Consider the following 20834-nt stretch of genomic DNA (forward strand, 5'->3'; position numbering starts at 1 on the left):
GCTTGCTTGATACTTGATGATAGTAGGTTTTGCAATTCTGCTGCCTCCTGACGCACAGTATTTTAGTACTAGGTTATTATGCTGGGTGCTCCGGTTTTAAATTGATAAATTTTAGATCAGCGCGATAGTAGATTTTCCAGATGCCTTCTATTTTGCTGTTGAATCATCTGTTATTTTGCTGGCTGAATCATCTGTTATCAAGAGTTTGGCAAAAACAGCCATATACGGAGTACGAGGGCCAAACTAGAAAGATGAGAGGTGAGCCTGGTCAACGGGAAAATATAGAAGCAATCATATCCATTCACGACGCTGGTATCATGTTGAACGTTATTCTTTATGTTACATACGAGGAGAATTACTAAACCCGGCGGAAGGTACCATGCATAATCTGATAATACGACCTCACGTTAAAAACTATCAGGAGCTGAGCTGTCTGAACAAAGTAAGTGCATCCTATGGCAGTTTTCTCAGGTGACATGTGCAAACAGTTTTGGTTCAGATCTGCGCAGCAAAGGACCGGTCGTGGTATGGAACCGGAAACTCGATACATGATGCCAATACTCATATTGATAAATGATCTGAGGACTGCCGATAATAGCTATCACAAAATGTTTTCACGGCTGCACTGCCTGGTGCAGCCGAGACGTGCAACTAACAGAATCATATAGATCGACAACCCCGATAACTGCTTGCATCTCATCTCCAGCACTTATTTCAAAGGAAAAAAAGGGGGAGGGGCTCCCCCTTTTCATGCTACAACAAATTTTGTGTTGTGCCTAAGGTACTTGGTCCAACTGACTAGGCTTAGTGAAATCCCTTGAAGTCTAGTTGGCCTTTGCCTCGATGACCCTCTTCGCAAAAGATGGCAAACAAAATGATGCCGTGTGGATCTGAAAAACGGAGAAACAGCTCTGTGAGTTCTCATGCAAAAGCAATCAGGAACTGGGAAGTCGGCAACAATACACACCTCAGAGTTGTAGAACTTCAGGGGTCCTTTTGATTTTGTAGAATACTCATCCTCTTCAATGTTGAAGACGGGGTGCTGGAAATCAACAGTGGGCCCCTCGGTTGAGCAAAGCATGAACCCAATCACTCCACTGTAGAGGAAGCATATCAGGCACGATAGGTAAGTGGGGAAACTGGTTCAGTCACATAGACAGGATCAGCTGAGCGTACCTAGGATATGTAGGTACTGTTGTCCAAGCATAGTTAACCGAGCCTTTGAAAACTTGGCGACAATTAGCAACGATGTCTTCAATGATGTGCATATGCAGCCATATGCTCTCTGCCTGGGTGCATACAACTCCGCCCGGGCGTAAAGCTCTGGCCACGGACTGGAAGAAAGGCTTCTCAAAAAGCTCTTGGGCCGGACCTAGTTATGCAGGAATGCAGATGAAACATCAACAACAGCACAGGAAGTACAAAACGCACATAATTCACAACAGTTACCTATCGGATCAGAGGAATCCACAATCACTGCATCATAAGTACCCTCTGGTACATTTTTCAAAAAGGCAACCCCTGCATCAACAAATCAACAGAGAATTTAAATGCACAGAATTGTTAATCAAATAGACAACAGAAATATATGTCAAATCAAATCAAATGAGTAAATTGAATATTAGATTTAAAAAAAACAATGGGGAAAAAGGACATGGCTGAGCATCAAGAAATATGTTGATGCTGGAATCATCAAAAGGTGCTAGGTGCTCATCAGGGTTACTTCAAAATGCAGTGTGTTCTCATACAGAAAGAATAAGTAGCTGATAAGTTTCACAATGATGCGATTTAACAAATATTAGAATAATATATCATTCAGAAAGTCCAGCATGAATTGAATAGGATGAGACAAAAAATAAACTGAAGATATTCACAGACGTAGAAGTGTTGAAACCAAAAGTTGCACATCCTATTGATTGTGATAAAATTGAAGCTATATTTTCCAGAGAGAAAGGCTTCAGTCACTGCCACAAAAGTACAAGACAAAGTAAAACACTCTCCATATGCAAGAATAAAGCATGCTACTAACCATCTCCAATGTTTAATGACACACGAGGGTCCTCAAATCCAACAGCCAGATGAGGGAAAAATTGCTTGGACACCTGCATGGTTGAGCAGACAAAATTAACAATTACCATAGGAGACAACAGATATAGGCAATTTACTAAACCTAGAGAGGACATCTCAAGTGCATGCACAATAACATAGTTCATCAAACCAACAAAATACTATTAAAGCGACTATTACACAGGACAGTATTTTTTTTAAATGATGGTAGAATACAAAAGTTAATTATAAAAGCATTTCATGTTGAGAACTCTCAGCATGCTTTCCATTGGTTTTATGGAAATGAATGGGAAAAAGAAAGATCAATATTAAGGTTCTGTGACACCAAGCAACAGCCAAGGATATCATACTGCATTGGTACACTGTCAGTAACCGACATGGCAAACAGAGGCGAAGCAAAAGAAATTTAGTAAACCAAAAGAATCACCAGAACAGCAACCCTACATACACCTAGGAGTGCAGCAGGAAAGCTTGTACCAAGCAAGACAAAGCCACAAAGCAAGATAAAGTTTCAATTAGCAATAGCATTACCTCGCTTAACTTTTACTATAATTTAGATGCCAGCAAAGGATAGCACAAATACAGTATGAAAGTATGGAAATGTAAGACAAATGGAATGATAGGATCAGCTCATGCAACTGTTGAGAACTTGAGTGATATCTGTCAAATCCATCATAGGCCTAAATTTGAAGGGAAAACATGTAATAGTAGTTAATACTTAAAACCTATTTATCAATAACCCCTTTGACTAATTAAGAATACTGCAAGCTGGAAAGAACTTTATACATGCACACCAATCTACATACAAATCCAAAAGAAAGCAGGTGCTATTTGATGTGTCAAACATCTAAAATCCTTATGCCAGAACTGTTGAAATTGAATATATATAGAGAACAATGAGAGCAATGGCCACTGAGTGTTAGTGAGGAGAGAGGGGTATCTTACATCTACCACCATCTTGTCAATTTCACAAATGTCAATTTGTTCCACAGAGGAATGTCGTGAAACTTCACGCAGAACACCACCGTCGCCTCCTCCAATAACCAACACCTATAAAGCATGAAAGAAATAGAGATTAACTCCAAAAAAAAATTTAAAAAAACTTGATACATGCATCGTTTGAAAAGTATAAATGCCTAAGTTCACTGGTAGCTCTAATTATCAATTGCTATGTGAAAAGTGAAGTGCCAACTGCCTGCAAACAAATCTAAAAATCCATGCAAACTGCGAGGATATGATTATGTACAATTTTGAACTATTCAAATATTCCTACAGACCAGATAATTCTACTAAGTGGATTTTAGGGTAATATATCTGGCTTAATAAGCATGCAAACAGCAAAAGGGGGCATGTCATTTACCTTCTTGGGATCTTTGATGGAGCAAAGGGAAAGGTGGGTAATCATCTCTTGGTATGCACACTCATCCCTCTCAGTAACCTGAATCACTCCATCCAGCACGAGCACCTTGCCATATGTAGATGACTACAATACAATACAATACAATACAAAACAGAGAATCAGATTTATCTCCCACTGAACAATGAAAGATGACGAAGCCCCCGCAAAAAGGCTGCAGGTGGCTTGGTTGCAAGCAAAAAATAGTAATTACCTGGAAAACCATGACATTTTGGTAGTCTGACTTCCCTTGGAACAGCACCTTCTCCACCTTCAAAGAGTGCGCCTCACCTACCATGGACACAAGAGAATCCATGAGAAAAAGCAGCTAAAACACGCGGGTGACATGAGTTGCGTCGAGACAAGAAAATTGTATCGATATTATTATCTCAGCAGGAAACAAGGCTCAGAGTATAAAATTAGTTTTCTCTGCTAAAGCAAAACCAGATTGCTAAACAAATTCAGCGCCACCCTGCGCCCGTCCCATGACCCTAAGAAGACCAAAACTGCAAAACACTACTCGCAATGACGGATAACGCATCCACATCAACCCGCGGAAGAGCAGACCCAAACCGAACCAGCAGAGCAGAAGAGCAGCACGACACGGCAACAAGCAGCAGAGGCAGAGCCACGAGCACGGGCAACACGAGGGGAGAGTCGATGGCGTACCAGGCCACATGGGGCTAATCTCGGAGAACCATCCTGGGATGACGGCGGAGATTCCCGCCTGGTCGCCGGCCCCAGCACCCGCCACCTCGGCCCCCGCCCCCGCCGCCACGGCGTCCTCCGCGCTCTCCCGCGCCCTCTTGGCCGCCGCCTCGGCCTCCATCCCGAAAACCCGAAGAGGAACGGAGGAGCGGAGGAGAGAGAGCCGGCGAGCTCGGCTCGGCTGGCGGCGGCTGGGGAGGGGGGGACTGGTGGAGGAGCGCTCGCAGTCGCAGCCGCCGGCCTTGAGATTAGGGCTCCTTTCCCGGATGGGTGGCTTTTCGGAGGGTTTTGGGGCTCCCCGCCGCGCCGTATAAATAAGGGACCAGGCGAGCGGCGCGGCTCGGCAGGCACCCATCCCATCGCCGATAGATTCCGGGGCTCCGCTGCCACCACGCGCGGCGCCCGGATGTACCCACACGTCGCTGACAGGTGGGGCAGCACACTTGCGGGTCCCGGAGGTCAGTGAAGGCGCTCGTGTGGACGGCGGAGACCTCTGCGTTTATTCCGTGATGCCGCTTTGCGGGACTCCTTTATTCCATGATGCCCGGTTGATTGGCGTGCCGTGGCCCTGCCTGCCTGTCGTATTGGGTAGCAGAGCACGCAGCAGAGAGATCAGATGGTGATGCGGTGCCTTGATGCTCTCGGCTAATCTAAAAAATTCTAATCCCGGCAGTGTGTCATTTTTTATCTTTGATTAAAAAGGAAATCTGGCATTGATCTGAGAAAGGAAAGGAGAGGAAAAGGACTGGCCTTGCAAATTTGCAATTCCAATTTGGCTGCTGCCGAGCTCTGCTCTGCAGTGTTTATCTGAGAGTGCCTTTGACACCTGCTGTTGTGGTGCCACCGCAGCTTTGACTGCTGAGCGATGATGCGGGCGGCGGCTCCGTCATCTGGTCCGAGGATGACGGGCGCGCCTCCGTTTCTTGCAGACTTTCTCTGCTGCTAGATAAGCTCGTGCGCGTCTCTGTAAAGCTCGTTTCTCCTCCAACAACAACTCCGTCCCGCGGCGGCTTCCGTCGGGCGAGGACGGCGACCCCTGCGGTGGCGTGGCCCTGCGCGGTGCGGAGGTCGACAACGTCGTCTCCAGTCAGAGCTAGTGCCTGTGTGGGGCGGCCGAAGCGAAAGCGGGTCAGCATAGGGTAGATCAGGAGAATATGAACGACCGGATAACGATGCAAACCGGTGCCTGTGTGCTTTGCTATGCCAGTGCCACCGCATGTTTTCGTCACGCTGTTATCAAAAGTACTGTGTCAACTTTTTAATAGGGTGAAATTGTCATGCATAGTTTTTCATTGTACAATTTTATAAATAATCTGCATTATTTAATTTTTACATTGTGTTATGATCAAATGTATCATGCCATGAAACCATAACATGTTTAGTGCAAAGTTTCATTGAATTTTATGGGACTTGGTAATTGTATCGGTTGGATTTCATGGTGATGAACTTCCTTCTCCTCTCACCTTATAATTAGCCTGCCAAGTTAGTAGTGTCGGTGGCTTTAATGGGAAGTCCTTTAATTATTGTAGGGCTGATCTGTCTCCTCGATCCACTAAAACTTATCTTGCCGCTTGAGTAGTTTGAAAAAGGGTAGGCCCCGTTCCCAAGCCTTGAGATGAATCTGTTGAGGGCCGCCATGCATCCAGTCAGCTTCTGGACGTCCTTGATGCCTGATGGGGTATGCATGTCGGTGATGGTGGAGATCTTTTCGGAGTTACCTTCAATGCCTCGCTGACTAATGAATCCGAGTAGTTTCCTGGAGGGCACGCCGAAGACACACTTTGTCGGGTTGAGCTTCCACCGGAATTCTCGCAAGCTTGCAAAAGTTTTCTTCTAGATTCGCATCAGGTCGTCGGGATTTCTGATCTTTACGACCACGTCGCCCACGTATGCCTGCATGTTGTGGTGTAGCTATTTCTTGAAGCACTCATGGATTGCCCGTTGATAAGTAGCGACTGCATTTTTCAACCCGAAAGATATTGTCGTGTAGCAGAAAGCTCTGTATGGGATGATGAATGTGGTCTTGATTTGATCTTCCTCCTTGAGAGCTATCTGGTGATACCCCGAGTAATAATCGAGGAAACAGAGGAGGGCACATCCAGCTATGGAGTCGATGACTTGATCGATCCTAGGAAGCTCGAAGGGATCCTTTGGACAGTGCTTGTTGAGGTTTGTGTAGTCGACACATATCCTCCACTCATTGTTATTTTTCTTTTGCGCCAGGACGGGATTGGCGAGCCACTCTATATGATAGACTTTTTTATGAAGCCCGCTACGAGTAGTTTGGCCAGCTCTTTCTTAATGACTCCCCTTCTGTCCTAGGCGAATCGTTGTAGGCATTGCCTTTTTGTGTAGCTTTTGGATTCACGTTGAGTGAGTGCTCGATCAACTCTCTAGGCACCCCGGCATGTCCGCTGGTTTCCACGTGAAGATGTCTCGGTTGGCTCAAAGGAAGCTGACGAGCGCGCTTTCCTATTTAGGATCCAGCCCTGTGCCAATTAGGACCGTTTTGAAGTTATCACCAGTCTCAAGGTCAATGGCTTTAATTTCTACTTCACTTGCCAGCTTGACCTTGGTTGCCCCTGACTTCTTTTCTAGGATCTCAAGCTCTGATGAGGACAGTTTCTTGGATGCGGTGAAGAGTTGCATCATTGAGTTTGATACTTGGGCAGCTCCATGGCTTCTGTGTCGCAGTCATACGACCTCTTCAAGTCTCCGCGCAGGGAGAGTACTCCCTTGGGTCCCGGTATCTTGAGTACTAAGTACACGTAGTGCGGGATGACCATTAATTTGGCCAATGCTGGTCTTCCGAGTATAGCGTGGTACGATGTTTCGAAATCCGCTACCTCAAACCGGATGTATTCTATCTGGTAGTGTTCTTTGGTCCCAACGGTAACTAACAAAACCACCTATCCGAGGGGTATGGCCGCGTTGTCTGGGACAATCCCATAGAACGAAGAGTTTGTTGGGGTGAGCATATCGGTGATGTTGAGATCCATCTTCTTCAGTGTCTTGGCAAATAGGACGTTGAGACCGCTACCGCCGTCGATGTGTACTTTAGTAAGTCTGAAACCAGCAACAACCAGGTTCAGGATGAGGGGATAACATTCTGGGTCTGAGAAACCAGTCCATTGGTCCTTCCTGGAGAAGGTAATTGGCACCTCGAACCATTTGAGGAACGTTGGCATTGCAGGTTCAATGGACATTATCTCTCGAAGAGTGAGCTTCTGGGACCGCTTAGTAGTAGTACCTGGGGTTCCACCAAAGATGACGTTGACGGTGTTGGATGGGTTCTGAAACTTGCCATTGTCACCATCATCTTCGTCTTCTTTGGCCTTACCCTTGTCATTGTCACCATTGTCTTCATCTTCCTTGGCCTTGCCCTTGTCCTTGCTGTCAAATGGCTCTGGCAAGTACTTCATGACTCTTCGTAGATTGAAACAATCTATCGCAGATTGCTTGTGGTATGGGTGCCATGGGCACTATTCTTCAGAAGCTCGGTGAATGAGGGTATGTCTTGATTCTTGCCGACACCTGGCTTTCGCTTGCGGTTGTGACCTCCTAAGTAATTATTTCGGTTGTCATTGTTAGGGTGATCATTGCGGTTCTTGTCGTTGCATTGGCCATTGTTCTGATTGTTGTTATTTGGCCCTTGTTGCGATTGGACTCGAACCTTTTGATCTCCCTATCTTCTCATCTGCCCATGCCTGTAGCATGATCTTGAGAGATTTGACATGAGCGGGACGTCTTCTGCTAAAGTCCTAGAACATTCGACGGTCGTGGAGGCCGTTCTGAAAGTAGTCTATAACGTCGCGCTCCGTGACATCCACGATTGTGGCCTTCTTGTCGAAGAAGCAACGTAAGTAGCTCTGCAGGATCTTGCCTTCTTGCTGTTTAACTTGAGACAAGTCAATCCTGTTGCCAGGACGCTGCATTGCCCCTGCGTAGTTATTGGTGAACGCTACCTTGAGGTCCTTCCATGAGTCAATGGAGTTCTTATCCAATTATTCGAGCCATGTGAGTGGTGTCGCTGCCATGCAGATGGGGAAGTAGATGACTTTGGTGTTGTCGGTTGCCCTAGTTGCTTGTACTGACAGCAAGTAGCACCGGAACCATTGGACCGGGTCCTGCTTGCCATCGTACTCGGTGATACCCGAGGGTTTGAACTTTTCGGGTAGGATTGTCCGTCTCACATGTCTTGAGAAGGCAGGGAACCCGTATGTATCATCTCCTGGGTGTTTGACTTGTTGCTCGCGCTCGCGGCGTCGTCCGTCGATGATGGTACGGGCGTCGCGATTGGCGTTGATCTTGTTGCGGAGGTCTTCTACTAGGTATTCTGACTCTTGGTTAGCCCCACGGTGGCCACGACCCCCCGAGGGTCCTGTCCGACTACCTTCAGCTCCAGCTTGACTTGGTCTGACGCCTCTGAGTTGACTTGGTCTGGACGGGGGGCCTCTGTGGTTGCTGCCATGTTGACTTCGCTGGGATGGGGAGCGTTGGACTGATTGTATCGGATTCTGCTGATCAAGCTGTTCGTACGCGAGTTTCGTCAGTTGAGCCAACTGTCTAGTGTACTTGTTCTGAGGCATCGTGCCGGTCATGAGATCAATAGACGCAACGGTAGCTAGGAGAGTACAATGGTGACGCGTTTGAACTGCTTCAAAGGTGTTATCCAGGTTCTGGATTGGCAGGTTCGCTGCAAGGCGGTGAAGGTGCTTTGCTCTTGCGGAGTTTCTTGCTCGTCGTTGAGTTCTTTGAGCTTCGGTCTCTTCTCCGACAACATCGGTGGTGAGTTCATCCTGCAAGACGTCATCCGGATGGCACTCATGTCGCGGGTTTCTGTCTTGTTGCTGTTCTTTTTCGTTCTCTTATCCAGTAACAACGACGAAGAGTTCTCGCTCTGGAGAGTGGCTTCCCGAGCTTGAAGTGATGACCTCCATGGTGCCGCCTTCCTTGTAGATGGGCAACAGAGGAGCTCTCTCCTAGTATGGGAGAGTGTCGAGGTAGGCGATGAGGCGTGAATCGTCGTTTTTGGCAAGAGCGGGTGGCTTCATGTTGGGCCAGTAGACAAATTTGCCTTGAGGAGTTGTTGTGATTACCAGACCCTGCTGTGGACCTGATAAAGGAGTCTTCTCGTCCGATCTGAGTAGTAGTCGAGGTCCTCGATCGTATCCGTATTGGATTGTGATCTGGACAGGGCAGCCTGATAAATAGTGGTCGCGTTGCGGAGTCCGAACGGGAATCGACTCGGGTGGTAGTCTGACTCGCACGATGGCTTATGTGCCGGCTTGTGAAAGTCAATCCGACCGGTGGAAGAAATCGAGTTGAACTCGGACTCGTCCCCCCAGCTTTTGACTAGGTCAGAAATTAAAAATTCACCGAAACTCTCGACGAGGTTTTCCAGAGCTTGGCGTTGGAGCTTCATGGTTTGTTGTTTCTTCTCCGGGGCCGAAGCGATGTGGCGGTGAAAATTTCCAGCACCATTTGTGATGTAAACCTAGGAGCCGAAGACGAACGTCGCACGTGCTTCGAACGTGACAATTAGCTTGTTGATGACTTGTGCCATCGAGCTCGCCAGTGGATTCTTGGCGAGGGCCCCCCTCCTGGCGCGCCAGTTATCGGTGTTTAAACTCGGCAACCTACCGAGGGGGTGCCTGAGGTAGTGTTTTGGTTAGTGGGGCTCGTTTAGATCAAGAACTCGAAAGTAAACACAGACACACGATTTAGAAAAGTTCGGGCTGCTAGATTGCGTAATACCCTATGTCCTGTGTATTGGTTGGATTGAATTGCTTTGGACGGGGTCCCTGCCTCACCTTATATATCTGGGGGCAGGATTACAGGTCGGTTGGTTATAACAATACTAGTCGGATACGACTAGAGGAGTTCTACTCTTATTACAACGAGTACTTTCGTAATCCTCGACTAGTTCCTGTCTTTTCATGGAGACTACGCCATCTTGTGGCATGATCTCCATGTCAGATGGGTCTTGGTGTCTAGCTCCATATTTAGAACTATCCAAATCTTCTGGTCGGCCCATAGATGTATGTACGACAAGCACTTTTGCTGATGTGGCGTAGAATTTATTGCCCATGAAATCCCCATAACACTCCAATTAAGACTGACCTTAGTCTATTCTGTCTATAAGTCATTCTAGATTCTTAAATTTTACTATGCATCTAGATATACACTATGTTTGGATATATAACCAAAGTTATGGATATAAAAATACTAAAACGATCTATAATTTGGGATATAGAGAATAATTACGTGTGTGTAAGCTCAATGACTCTATTTTTGTCAACTAAACTAACAATATTTTACGTTGGGAGCGAACGGGTCTCTAGTTGAATTTGTTAGATGGCCTCATTAGCAACTCCTGGTTCGACCCGTGAGAGTGAATTTTAGGCTGAGGTTAAAAAAAAATCCTTTGTCTGCCACCATAACTAAAGCACCGATCAAGGTCCGGCTCAGGTCGTAGCTATGCTTGGTTTGGACCTAGGTTGTTGCAGTAGTCGCCAGCCCACTAGTAGTCTCACCAGGTCCTTGTGTAAAGGTTGGCAGATGTTTGGAGGTTTTCTCACCATGAGAACATCTTCTGTTAGAAAAACTTGGGAGCTGTCTTACCCAGCAGGTCGAGTTTTAATATTTTACTTTAGGATGTATTCAATTCATTGCGACAAAGCTTGATATAAAATGACTAGATCAATGGAACTAACAATATCGGTGGTTAGTTTTGTAGCTTCGTTACTAAAACTTTGTGCAATAATTTTTTTGTCTATAGTTCTTTTCTTTTATCACGCGTCCTATGCTCTTATATTACTATCACTTGAAAAGCCATGTATCTTTTAGTTGGCCTACACGGCGGCTACACCAATGCCTCCGATCATGGCTTTGATTCTGGTAGGGGATTTTCTTGATGTAGGTTGATATAGCTAGGGATGGAACCACAAGGCAGGGAAGGCGCTGGGCCATTGGCACCAATACTGGTTTAGGCGTGACAAACAACCCTGTTACAGGTTAGCATGATACGTGTATGTGGGGGGCAGATGTAGTGGCTAGGATGCGTCGTTCAAGAGCTAAGGCATGATATTGTACGAGGCAAGAACTGTGTGTGCCATTGGCACCAATAGTATGTGTTTATTGTGGCCTTTTTAATGATGAAACAATGTAATTAAAGGGCAACACCATTGATAATACTCCCTCTTTAGGGGTGCACGTAAATGAAATATGAAGGCATACTCAAAAGAGAGGATGGGAAAATACATGAAATAAATATGAGGTGGTGTTTGGTGTTGTGAAACATTTTTATTAGTGATTAATTAAGGTTAGATCTTTCATGAAAGGGATGTGGAGGGGTCAACTCCCAAGGGACATGGTGTTATTTGGGCATGTTCTCTCCCCTTATATAAATATGTAACCAGACCCCTCATTCAATCAATGAAGAGAATTCTCAGATTCATTCCTTCAATCTTTCTTTCTACTTTCAACACGTTATCAATCACGCATGCTCTACCCTGAGAGCAACAGAGAATGCCGACCTCCATCGCGAAAGCAGTCGGCAAGAAACTAAGTTCATAAAAAAAAGACGGAGACAACAGGCCTCCATCTTAATCTGTCTCATCATTTCTCTTAGGGTGTGTTTGGTTGGGCTGTAGCTTTTGGAAAAGCTGCTATGAGCTGTGGGCTGTGGAAAAGCAGTTGTAAGAAAGTAGCTGTGGGAAAAGCAGAAGACCGTTTGGTTAGAGGAGCTGTGAAACTGTAGGCTGTGTAAGAAATACCTGTAATGCTCCTAAAGGTCTGTGAGTGTTTATATGCAAATTGCTCGTAACAAAATAAATTTTATATCTTTTTCATCCATTAAAGTGATTGGTCCACATAAATAAAATTATATCCATCAAAAGTTCTATACAAGGATGACATCCTTCAACATGGATGAGCAGGGAGTGGCAGCCGGCTGGCCAGCGGCCGGCAACTGGGGGCGACGGGCGGCGGGGTGCGGCAGCCGGGGCGCCGGGTCGGCGGCCGTCCTGGGGGCGGGGTGTGGCGGGCGGCCGGGGCGCCGGGCCCGCGACCGTCCGGGGGGCGGGGTGTGGCGGGCGGCCGGGGCGCCGGGTCGGCGGCCGTCCGGGGGGCGGGGTGTGGCGGGCAGCCGGGGGCATTGGGCCAGCGGCCGTCCGGGGGACGGGGTGTGGTGGGCGGCTGGGGGCGCCGGGAGGCGGGCCGGCGACCGAGGGTGGCGGACGGCGGGCCGGCGGATGGCGGCCGGCGGGCCGGCGGATGGTGGACGGTTGGCCAGCAGCCAGCGACCTGGGGCGACGGGCGGCGGCGGTCGGGGTCGTTGGGCGGCGGCCGTCCGGGGGCGGGGGGTGTGGCGGGCGGCCGGGTCGGTGGGAAGCGGACCGGCGACCAGGGGTGGCGGATGGCGGGCCAGCGGATGACGTCCGGCGGTGACGGGCGACGGGGTGTGGCGACAGGTCGGCGACGGGGAGGAGCGGACGGACGCGTCGGGAGAAATAGATGGGGGCAAAAAACGAATCGTTACCTTCATAATCAGTGGCAGGTGGGTAATTTTTTACCCTAAAAGCAGTTGAAAGCAGGGAGGAAGTTGCTTTTGATTTTGTACTAGAGAAAAAGTAGCTTTTGGGCAAAAGCACGTAGAGCTTTTATGCCCTTTGGTTGACTTTTGACTTTTGCAAAAGCAAAAGCAGGTTGGAAAACCCAACCAAAGGCACCTTTAATTTTTTTCTTACTCTTGCATCTCTAATCGAGTGCATGCAGGAAAATTAAGAACTCAGGCCCCCTGGTCTCAAAGCCAGACCCACTGGATCCAATCAGGGGAAGGCCATTCCTCCTCCACGGAGGCACACCACTCGCACTTATGAATAAAAGCAAAATTACTTGCTTGTCCCAGAGAAGAACGGAAAGGAGATCAATGGCGACGCTACAAAGTGTTTTTCTACGTCTTCTTTCCCCAAAGAATTGTTGCTGGCTGAATCACAATCGTAATCATGGATACTGAGTCAGCATACAGGTAAAAAAGGATCCATACCTTGTAGATACCTTGTTTAAGTACACAATGCAAGATAGACGGCAGATGCATTCGCTTCCATGCAAAGCACCGCACTCCACGAGTGCGTCAACAATGACAGACGCAAGCCACACATAAGCTCTTGGCATCGCCGCACGACTCATCGTCGTCTACGCGTCTGCGCGTTTCTTTCACCGTCGCTCACCCAGCGCCTATGCGCGCACGCTGCCTCCCAACATTGGACCACGGCTAGAGGCTCGGCTCTGCGACACCGGCACCATCCATGTCTTGTGCCGGCAGCCACTAGTAGCACCAGCGCCTCCTCCGAGGACATAAGGACCGCGACGCCGCCGTACGTCGGTATTGTGGTCACCGGCATCAGCCTCTTATACGGCCAACTTGAGGCCGAGTTATACTAGGCAGGTATGGGTAGTGCTGCACAACAGACCGCAGCGGGGTTGCACCCCATTTCGACCCCAGCCCTAGTTGCCTCCAGTTACGATCAGGCTTCTACCTATTTACATGTTCTAAAATGTGTATTATTTTGAATATTACTATTCAGTCTCTAGATTGTTTCGATTAACTGTATATATACCATCAGGTACGTATTAAAACCAATGTAATAAGGATGCTAAACTTACTACAGTAATTGAGCATTATCATGATCTGCAGATCTTTGGATCTTTCATTGGTTTTAGAACAATCTTTGCATATACAGTTTATTTTGATTGCATAATTAAATATTTGATCAATATTCTACATCATGTAGAAGATGATGCAAAATTAGAATTAAGGTATAAATATATGATTTTGGAACAACACAAGGTGATGCGACCTAGTCACTGGGTGCGATAAGTTCTTATCTAAGAATTTATTTGTCCAAACACCGTGCTTTTAGGCAGCAAATTTGCTCATCACTAAGAGGTCTACATCTCATGATAATTACCTTGCACGTCTATATCCAAAATTTCATACAATAGAAAATTTGTATTCAATATGACTATCAAGTCATCCATTCCCATAGGAATACATATAATACATTTACAGCAGTTGCACTGACTATTGACATATACCTTAATTTTTCTTACAAGAATCATATTGTCTTCATTATTTTTGCATAATCATCACACCAACATGGTGATTACTCCCAAAATGACCTCCTAATTTTACTAGTGTAATACATATGAGTGGAGTCTAAGGCATTTATTGCAATCATGCAAACTATACCTATAGCAATGAGTTTCTCGTCCACTGCTTCAAATTTTACACCATTCCAGTGATTACCTTTTGATGTGTTAACTCACTAGTACGTGATGATCAAGTCACACTCGATAATAGTAGCGATTTCATTGCCTATCAAACATGAGGTCCACACTACTTGTAATTCAAGTAGCATTTTTGAATCTACAAGATTTTGCATAGAGTAATTCAAGACTCATCTTGAATTCAAAGTTTAAGGATCAACTTTTGCTTAAATAAATAGCAGAAAAGTGCAAAATATTCAAGTGACTATCTTCTATCATATATACATATACTATATTTTGGCAATGATCATCACATCATCTATTCTCACAAGAATGGAGTCCAAAACATGTGCAGCGACTTCTGTCGCCTGTCAATTATAGAATAGTCCACTTATAATCAAGTATTAACTTTATTCAAAAATTTTGCACAACATTATATTTCATGCTATATAATTTACTCCTCGAGTAAATTCATTAAAACACATGATCTATTCATGTAGGACATGACTAATGTTTCCAACATGGAATTTTCTAAATTCGCACTGGATGGGATTTACTCTCCAATATGGGCACTTGATATCAACGATATCATCAGGAGACTTACCTAGGTGGTAGATTTGTAGGCGAGGGAGATCGTAAGACCAAGAACTCAAATGATAACACAGGGACGCAAGGTTTAGACAGGTTCGAGCCTCCAAAGAGTAATACCCTACATCCTGTGTTCTGGTAGATTGTATTGCTGATCGCAGGTGTGAAGAGTTGATGTTCAGTTGGGTTGAGGTGCGTTCCCCTCAGGGGTGCCCCTGACCACCTTATATAGGCCGACGACCTAGGGTTACAAGTCGGATAGGATCTAATCCTAGTCAGTTGTTACAAGAAAATCAATCTGAGTCAGTTCACAATAAGTATCCCGTGGTATCCGGGCAGAATCGGTTCGCCCAGCCTCTAAGCTTGTGCTTCATGGAACTTCACGCCTTGGCCCAGACGGCATGGTCGGGCGGGTCCATCTGTCAGGGGCGACCTATATCCTGGTCGGTGGGGACCCGTATCCCTCAAGCCCCTGAGCAATGTAGAGTCGAACAGGAACTTAACGGATGTGTAGCGAGGCCTTCAATGTATCCGGCTGATGGTACAGTTCTATCATGATGATAGAGAGGCTGCGCAGTGCTCAAAAAGAAGAAAGAATTGAAGCTTCCACAGGTGCATGACCAAATGCACATGGCTATGCGATTGTCGAGTTCCGGGATGTTTTGTATCCTGTAGATCGAAGGGAAGCACATGGAGGGCATCGCAAGACACACTCCATATGGAGTAGCCTCCGAGCATTGAAGGGATTAAAGTAATTGGTCCAATTGTCAAAAATCTGATGTATTGTTTCTATCATAAAAGGGATCCAAATATAGCGCCCAGCCCCCGAGCGCGAGGACTGGCGGAGCCGCGAGGCACGCTGACCTGAAGTAGGTGCTTAACCCCCGAACGCGAGGACTGGCGGAGCCGCGGAGGCAGCTTGGGAGCCGGACCAGCTGCAGAAGCACACCAAGTCACCTCCCACACCCAATCCCCAAACCTGGGAGGTCGGTCGGGTGGCAGGAGGCATGCCGAGTCATGTATGGTGCCTAGCCCCCGAGCCTAGAAGCCGGACAAGCTACAGAAGCACGCCAAGTCACCTTCCACACCCAACCCTCGAGCCTGAGAGGTCGGCCGGGTGGCCGGAGGCAGCCGAGTAGTTTCTAAGCTATAAAAGGACAATATAATGATTATGTAACATAATGTAGTACATTTAATAATTGAATAACTCAGAATTTTATTTAGCATTGAACTAAATCCTTGTGCGTCCATCTCTTTGTAGGTCATGTAAATTCCCCAAGTAGTTAGACCATTACGTTTAAATACCTGACCCTATCGGGTTGTTGTTGAGAGCGGGCTCAAGCATGCTTAGCAGGAAGCGACACATGAGGGCCAACCTTCACGGATTAAGGCATGTGCTACCCGAGTACTTTAGCAACCGTTAAGAGAGACGGATGAGCCACAAAGCAATCGGAACTATGCGGAAAAGTGAAACTGGGCACTTGTAGGGCGCAGCCCCCGACTGCCTGTTTATTGGATGGACCAAGCTGTATAAGCAGTCGGGGCGCGACCAAGGTGGTCGGTAAAAGTCACAGAGACATGGAGAAAAAGTCGAGACGTATGGAGATATAAGGATATGCGAAAGCCATAAAATATTTAATTGAATGACTTAACTTGATTCGTGGCCGAGTCGGGGAGTCAGCATCGTGCTCAGGTGAGCAGCCGTCGGTGAACATTTGTTGCCTGAGTCGGAGAGTCAGCATCCATCGCTACATCGTAGAATGGTGTTCATGGTAAGGGGTGAGTGACAATTTAAATTTTGCAAGGCTTACGGGGAGACTCTCTAACCTATCGTTATATTGTACTCTTTTACCTATGAGTTTTTCCTCACAAAGGTTTCTCATCAAAGGTTTGAATGAGGTAATATCAATAAAAAATATATCTCATATCACCTATTTTTCCCACTAGGATTTTTAAAGGTGGTATTCAAGACATATTACATGTCATATCTTCTGTTTTCTCTACAAGAGTTTTTAATGAGGTATAAAAGACATACAATTCCTTCTCATATTTTCCCACCCAATGAAGGTTATTCGAATATGATCCTCTAATCGTAATATTATTGATCTCCAAACTTACATATGAGTTTTTCTTTTCAAGGTTTTTCTTATATGAGTTTACAATGAGATAATAATCTAAATATGCCATATCATTTTCTCCTTATATTTTTCCACTATGTTTTTAAGGAGTTTTAATGGCATATGGACATACAAGTTGGTTTCTCCTCAATATTTTTCCCATAGGGATTTTGGAGGAGTTTTTCCCATATGATAATTAAAGATGATTGAGCAAGGATTACATGAAGCTTACAAGTAGCTAATTGATCAAGGGGGAGTGTCATGAAACATTTTTATTAGTGATCAATTAGGATTAGAGACAACTGTACATGACCTTTCATGAAAGGGTGTGGACTTTTCATGAAGAGGCCAACTCCAAGGACATGGTGCCATTTAGGCATGTTCTCTCCCTTGTATAAATATATAGGCCTGTTTGGCATGGCTCCACTCCAGAACTCCAGTAACTCCACCAAAAAATCTAGCCAAACACCTCAACTCCAAAACTCCATGGAGCTGTAGTGCAAATGGAGGTGGAGTTTTGGAGCACCTCTTTTGCTGCTCCAAAACTCTCTATTTCGAACCTCCTCGTGGAGTTGGTGGGTAATTACCCACCAATGCCACTGGTTACACAAAAAAATATTTCATTCTATTTCCCCACCCCTGTCGCCTACCGCCTCCCCGCCGTCTGTTGCCGCCCCACCTGCCGCCTCCCCGCCGCCCGTCGCCGGCCCCGTGGCCACCTCCCCGCCGCCCATCGCCGCCCCGCCCCCGTCGCCGCCGTCGCCGAGCTCCGCCTGCCGCCTTCCCGCCGCCCATCGCCGCCCCGCCCCCGTCGCTGCCCCGGCCCCATGGCCACCCAGCCCGCCGCCAGCCGGCCCCGTCGCCGCCCCGCCCGTCGCCGCCTTGCCCCCATCGTCGCCCCGCCCTCGTCACCGCCGTCGCCGGCCCCGTGGCCGCCTCCCCGCCGCCCGTCGCCGCCCCGCCCCGCTGCCGGTCGCCGCCGTCACCGAACCCCGCCTGCCGCCTCCTCGCCGCCGAATCGGGCGGAATCCAAGGGGAAGGGGGAGTAATGGGGTCGTCAGGGGCCGGGAGCAGCGGCGGCGACCACGAGTGCTCTTTCAAGATCCTCCTCATCGGGGACTCGGGCATCGGCAAGAGCAGCCTCCTCATCAGCTTCGTCGCCGCCTCCCAGCTCGACGACGACATCGCCCCGACAATCGTAGCAGTGGTACGGCACTAGGATTTCCGGGCGGACGAAGCTAGCTACCTGCGGAGGCAGGAATCAAGGCGGCGTTCGTGCGTGATGCGTCAGTCTCTCTCTCACCGAGCAGAACGTGGCAGGAGAAGAAGATGGGATAGAGAGGATGACAAGAGGGGCCTAAATTGGGGGCAACAATGGCAATCCATACTGAAATCGATCTTTTTTTGGAGTTGAGAGCACCCATCTAGCCAAACACCCCATTTTTGTTCTGGAGTTCTAGAGTGGAGCTGGCTCCACCTGGAGTTCTGGAGTGGAGCAACTCTACTCGGAGTTGGAGCCATGCCAAACAGGACCATAACTAGAAGAAAATCTCCAGATTCATTCTTTCGGTCTCTGCTCCTACCTTCAGCATTTGGCCTACCTTCAGCATTTGGAATGCACGATTTTGTAACGCGGGAATTGCAAAGCACACGGTTGATAAAAAGCACTCAACAGATAATGATTGATTAGTTATCACACACGTGATTGCCGTTGTTTTTACTCTTACCCTGGCGTGTGCGACGTGCTACCCATGAGCTCATCGGCCAACCTTATCCACCCATGCGCATAGGGGCACCATGCATGGTTCTTGGCCTCTCAGTCTCTCATTGTCACTGGTCACCACGTTCTCCCATCGATTCAACTCTACTCATCACCAGGTTCTTCTCTCTTATTCGCATGCGGTTCGTACGGCGGCGACGACGAGCGCCACAACACGGGGCAGACCCAAAGGCATACGCCGCACGCTGGCGAGAGCATACTAGTGCAATTGGTAATGGCTAATCATTTTTCTTCCCAACGAAATCAATGGCCGGCTGCCTCAGGCTTCCGCAAAGGAGAAGAAAATCGAAGCTTAGAGTAGATTTTTCCTTTCCCTTGGAATCGTGAAGAGGCTACAATATTCTAAAGTAAAGGGACGCATGTTTTCCTGCACTCTAAACACGTTACTAACATTCCTTTCCTATGTTTTGGTCTGCTTTTGATTTTTTCCCCCTACGAAATTCCTATCATTCAAACGGGACCTAAGTAGTGTATGATATGCGTTAACAGCGCTTAGTTTGCTCTGATGTTGGAATTGGCATTTTGTCACATGTTATTAAAAGACCAATGGTCCACAATTATTTCGGAGTATTTTATGAAAACCTACTAAAGAAGTCGTGTTGAGCATTCACCGGCTCTCATACTAACACCGCGGACACATCGATTGGTGGAAAATCTAAGATCAAGACTGTCGATGAGAGTCAATCCAACTTGCAAGGAAACAAAAGAGAGATCCAAATTGATGCACGCAAAAAATGCAAATAATTCTGCTTTTTCTAGAGAGGGGCAGCTGGACAAGCTGAACATCTCTCTCTCAGTAACTCGCACTAAGTGGTAACTGTACTAAAAAAAAACCCACATCGTCCAACTGAGCTTTTTTGGCGTTTGTGGAAGAGAAGGTGACACGTGACAGCCCATATCTTTTTCTTCTCAGCCTCCAGTTGGGCTTAAATTGGACTAGGCCGTCAGCCCATTAGGAGCCTAGTTGGGTGAGACAGGACAGATATCAAATTCTAAAAAAGGTGTCAAATGTATTTTTGTTTTTTTCTTCTTCAAAGTTAGATAGGATTGGAACGAAATCAATCAATAGTTGTTGAACTTGTGTTCCACTTCATGTTCTGATCCTCTTCGTGACTCGTGAGGAAATATATTGGAAATTGGGGTTTCATAATGGAACTACCAACTTAGAAAATTGGATACAAAGACGATTTGCGCAAGTTTTCACGCATCCACTTCGTGTCCATTGCATTGGGCCCTCAAAATGGCGAATGATGTAGCAAATTGACTAATGTGTACAAAAGAATAGTTAAATAATCTACAAGAAATTTATTTATAGACAAAAATCGTAATAAGAACCATTAGCAAATTCAAGGTGAGATGTTTCGAAGAAAATAATCTCATCTTTTGAAAGCACGATTCTAAAAAGACCCTCCCCCTCCCCCAAATGTAAGAGATTCCTAGTTTGTGCTATAAATCTACATAGAAGAGTGTTAACTTCTACCATATCAGAGAAGTAATCTATGGAAATATATCATAATGAAACTACCGACACTCATGATATTGTAAAAATTATTGTTCTTTATTTCTATAGATCTAGTTAAGTTTAGAATAGTTTGATACAGGCTAAATTCGTAATCCCTTATATTCATTGATAGAAGGGAGTATATCATAATTGTATAGTGCTCTTTCTTTTCTTTTCTTTTCGACAGGAACCATTCCAACACTTGAGAAAAAGGCCTAAGTCCATCCCATATCACTGTCAGACCTGACCTTACATTTATATTATTGCAAGGAAAAGTGTGATTTGTAAAGTTGCTTTTAACATTTTCCATCAAGTGAATAATTTTAGAATGAGAATGAGACTGAGGAAGTACTTGGGGGATGAAAATGAGATCGAGGAATCGAATACTAGTCGAATATAGGAGCA

General features: G+C 46.5%; 1 protein-coding gene across 1 annotated transcript; it reads right to left on the reverse strand.

Annotated features, from left to right (window-relative positions):
- Positions 1 to 549: 549 nt before the first annotated feature.
- Positions 550 to 4458, reverse strand: LOC117843115 (spermidine synthase 1). Its single transcript, XM_034723679.2, has 9 exons — positions 4133 to 4458; positions 3678 to 3754; positions 3428 to 3550; positions 3013 to 3117; positions 2030 to 2102; positions 1450 to 1521; positions 1177 to 1372; positions 968 to 1097; positions 550 to 890 (listed from the first exon to the last, which is right to left on the reverse strand). Exons 1-9 carry the CDS (start codon positions 4290 to 4292, stop codon positions 825 to 827), a joined length of 1002 nt encoding a protein of 333 aa, XP_034579570.1. The 5' UTR covers positions 4293 to 4458; the 3' UTR covers positions 550 to 824.
- Between the last annotated feature and the right edge of the window lie 16376 nt (positions 4459 to 20834).

The sequence above is a fragment of the Setaria viridis genome, chromosome 2, assembly GCF_005286985.2.
Source record: "Setaria viridis chromosome 2, Setaria_viridis_v4.0, whole genome shotgun sequence".
In the NCBI taxonomy this organism is placed as follows: domain Eukaryota; kingdom Viridiplantae; phylum Streptophyta; class Magnoliopsida; order Poales; family Poaceae; genus Setaria; species Setaria viridis.

Excerpts from the sequence above, each read along its gene's own strand:
- LOC117843115 (XM_034723679.2), bottom strand. The coding sequence starts at position 4,292 with ATGGAGGCCGAGGCGGCGGCCAAGAGGGCGCGGGAGAGCGCGGAGGAC. Across the intron at positions 1,522-2,029 it reads GTCATTAAACATTGGAGATG|GGGTTGCCTTTTTGAAAAAT; the intron begins GTTAGTAGCATG and ends TTGTTGATGCAG. Across the intron at positions 1,098-1,176 it reads ACAGTACCTACATATCCTAG|TGGAGTGATTGGGTTCATGC; the intron begins GTACGCTCAGCT and ends CTTCCTCTACAG.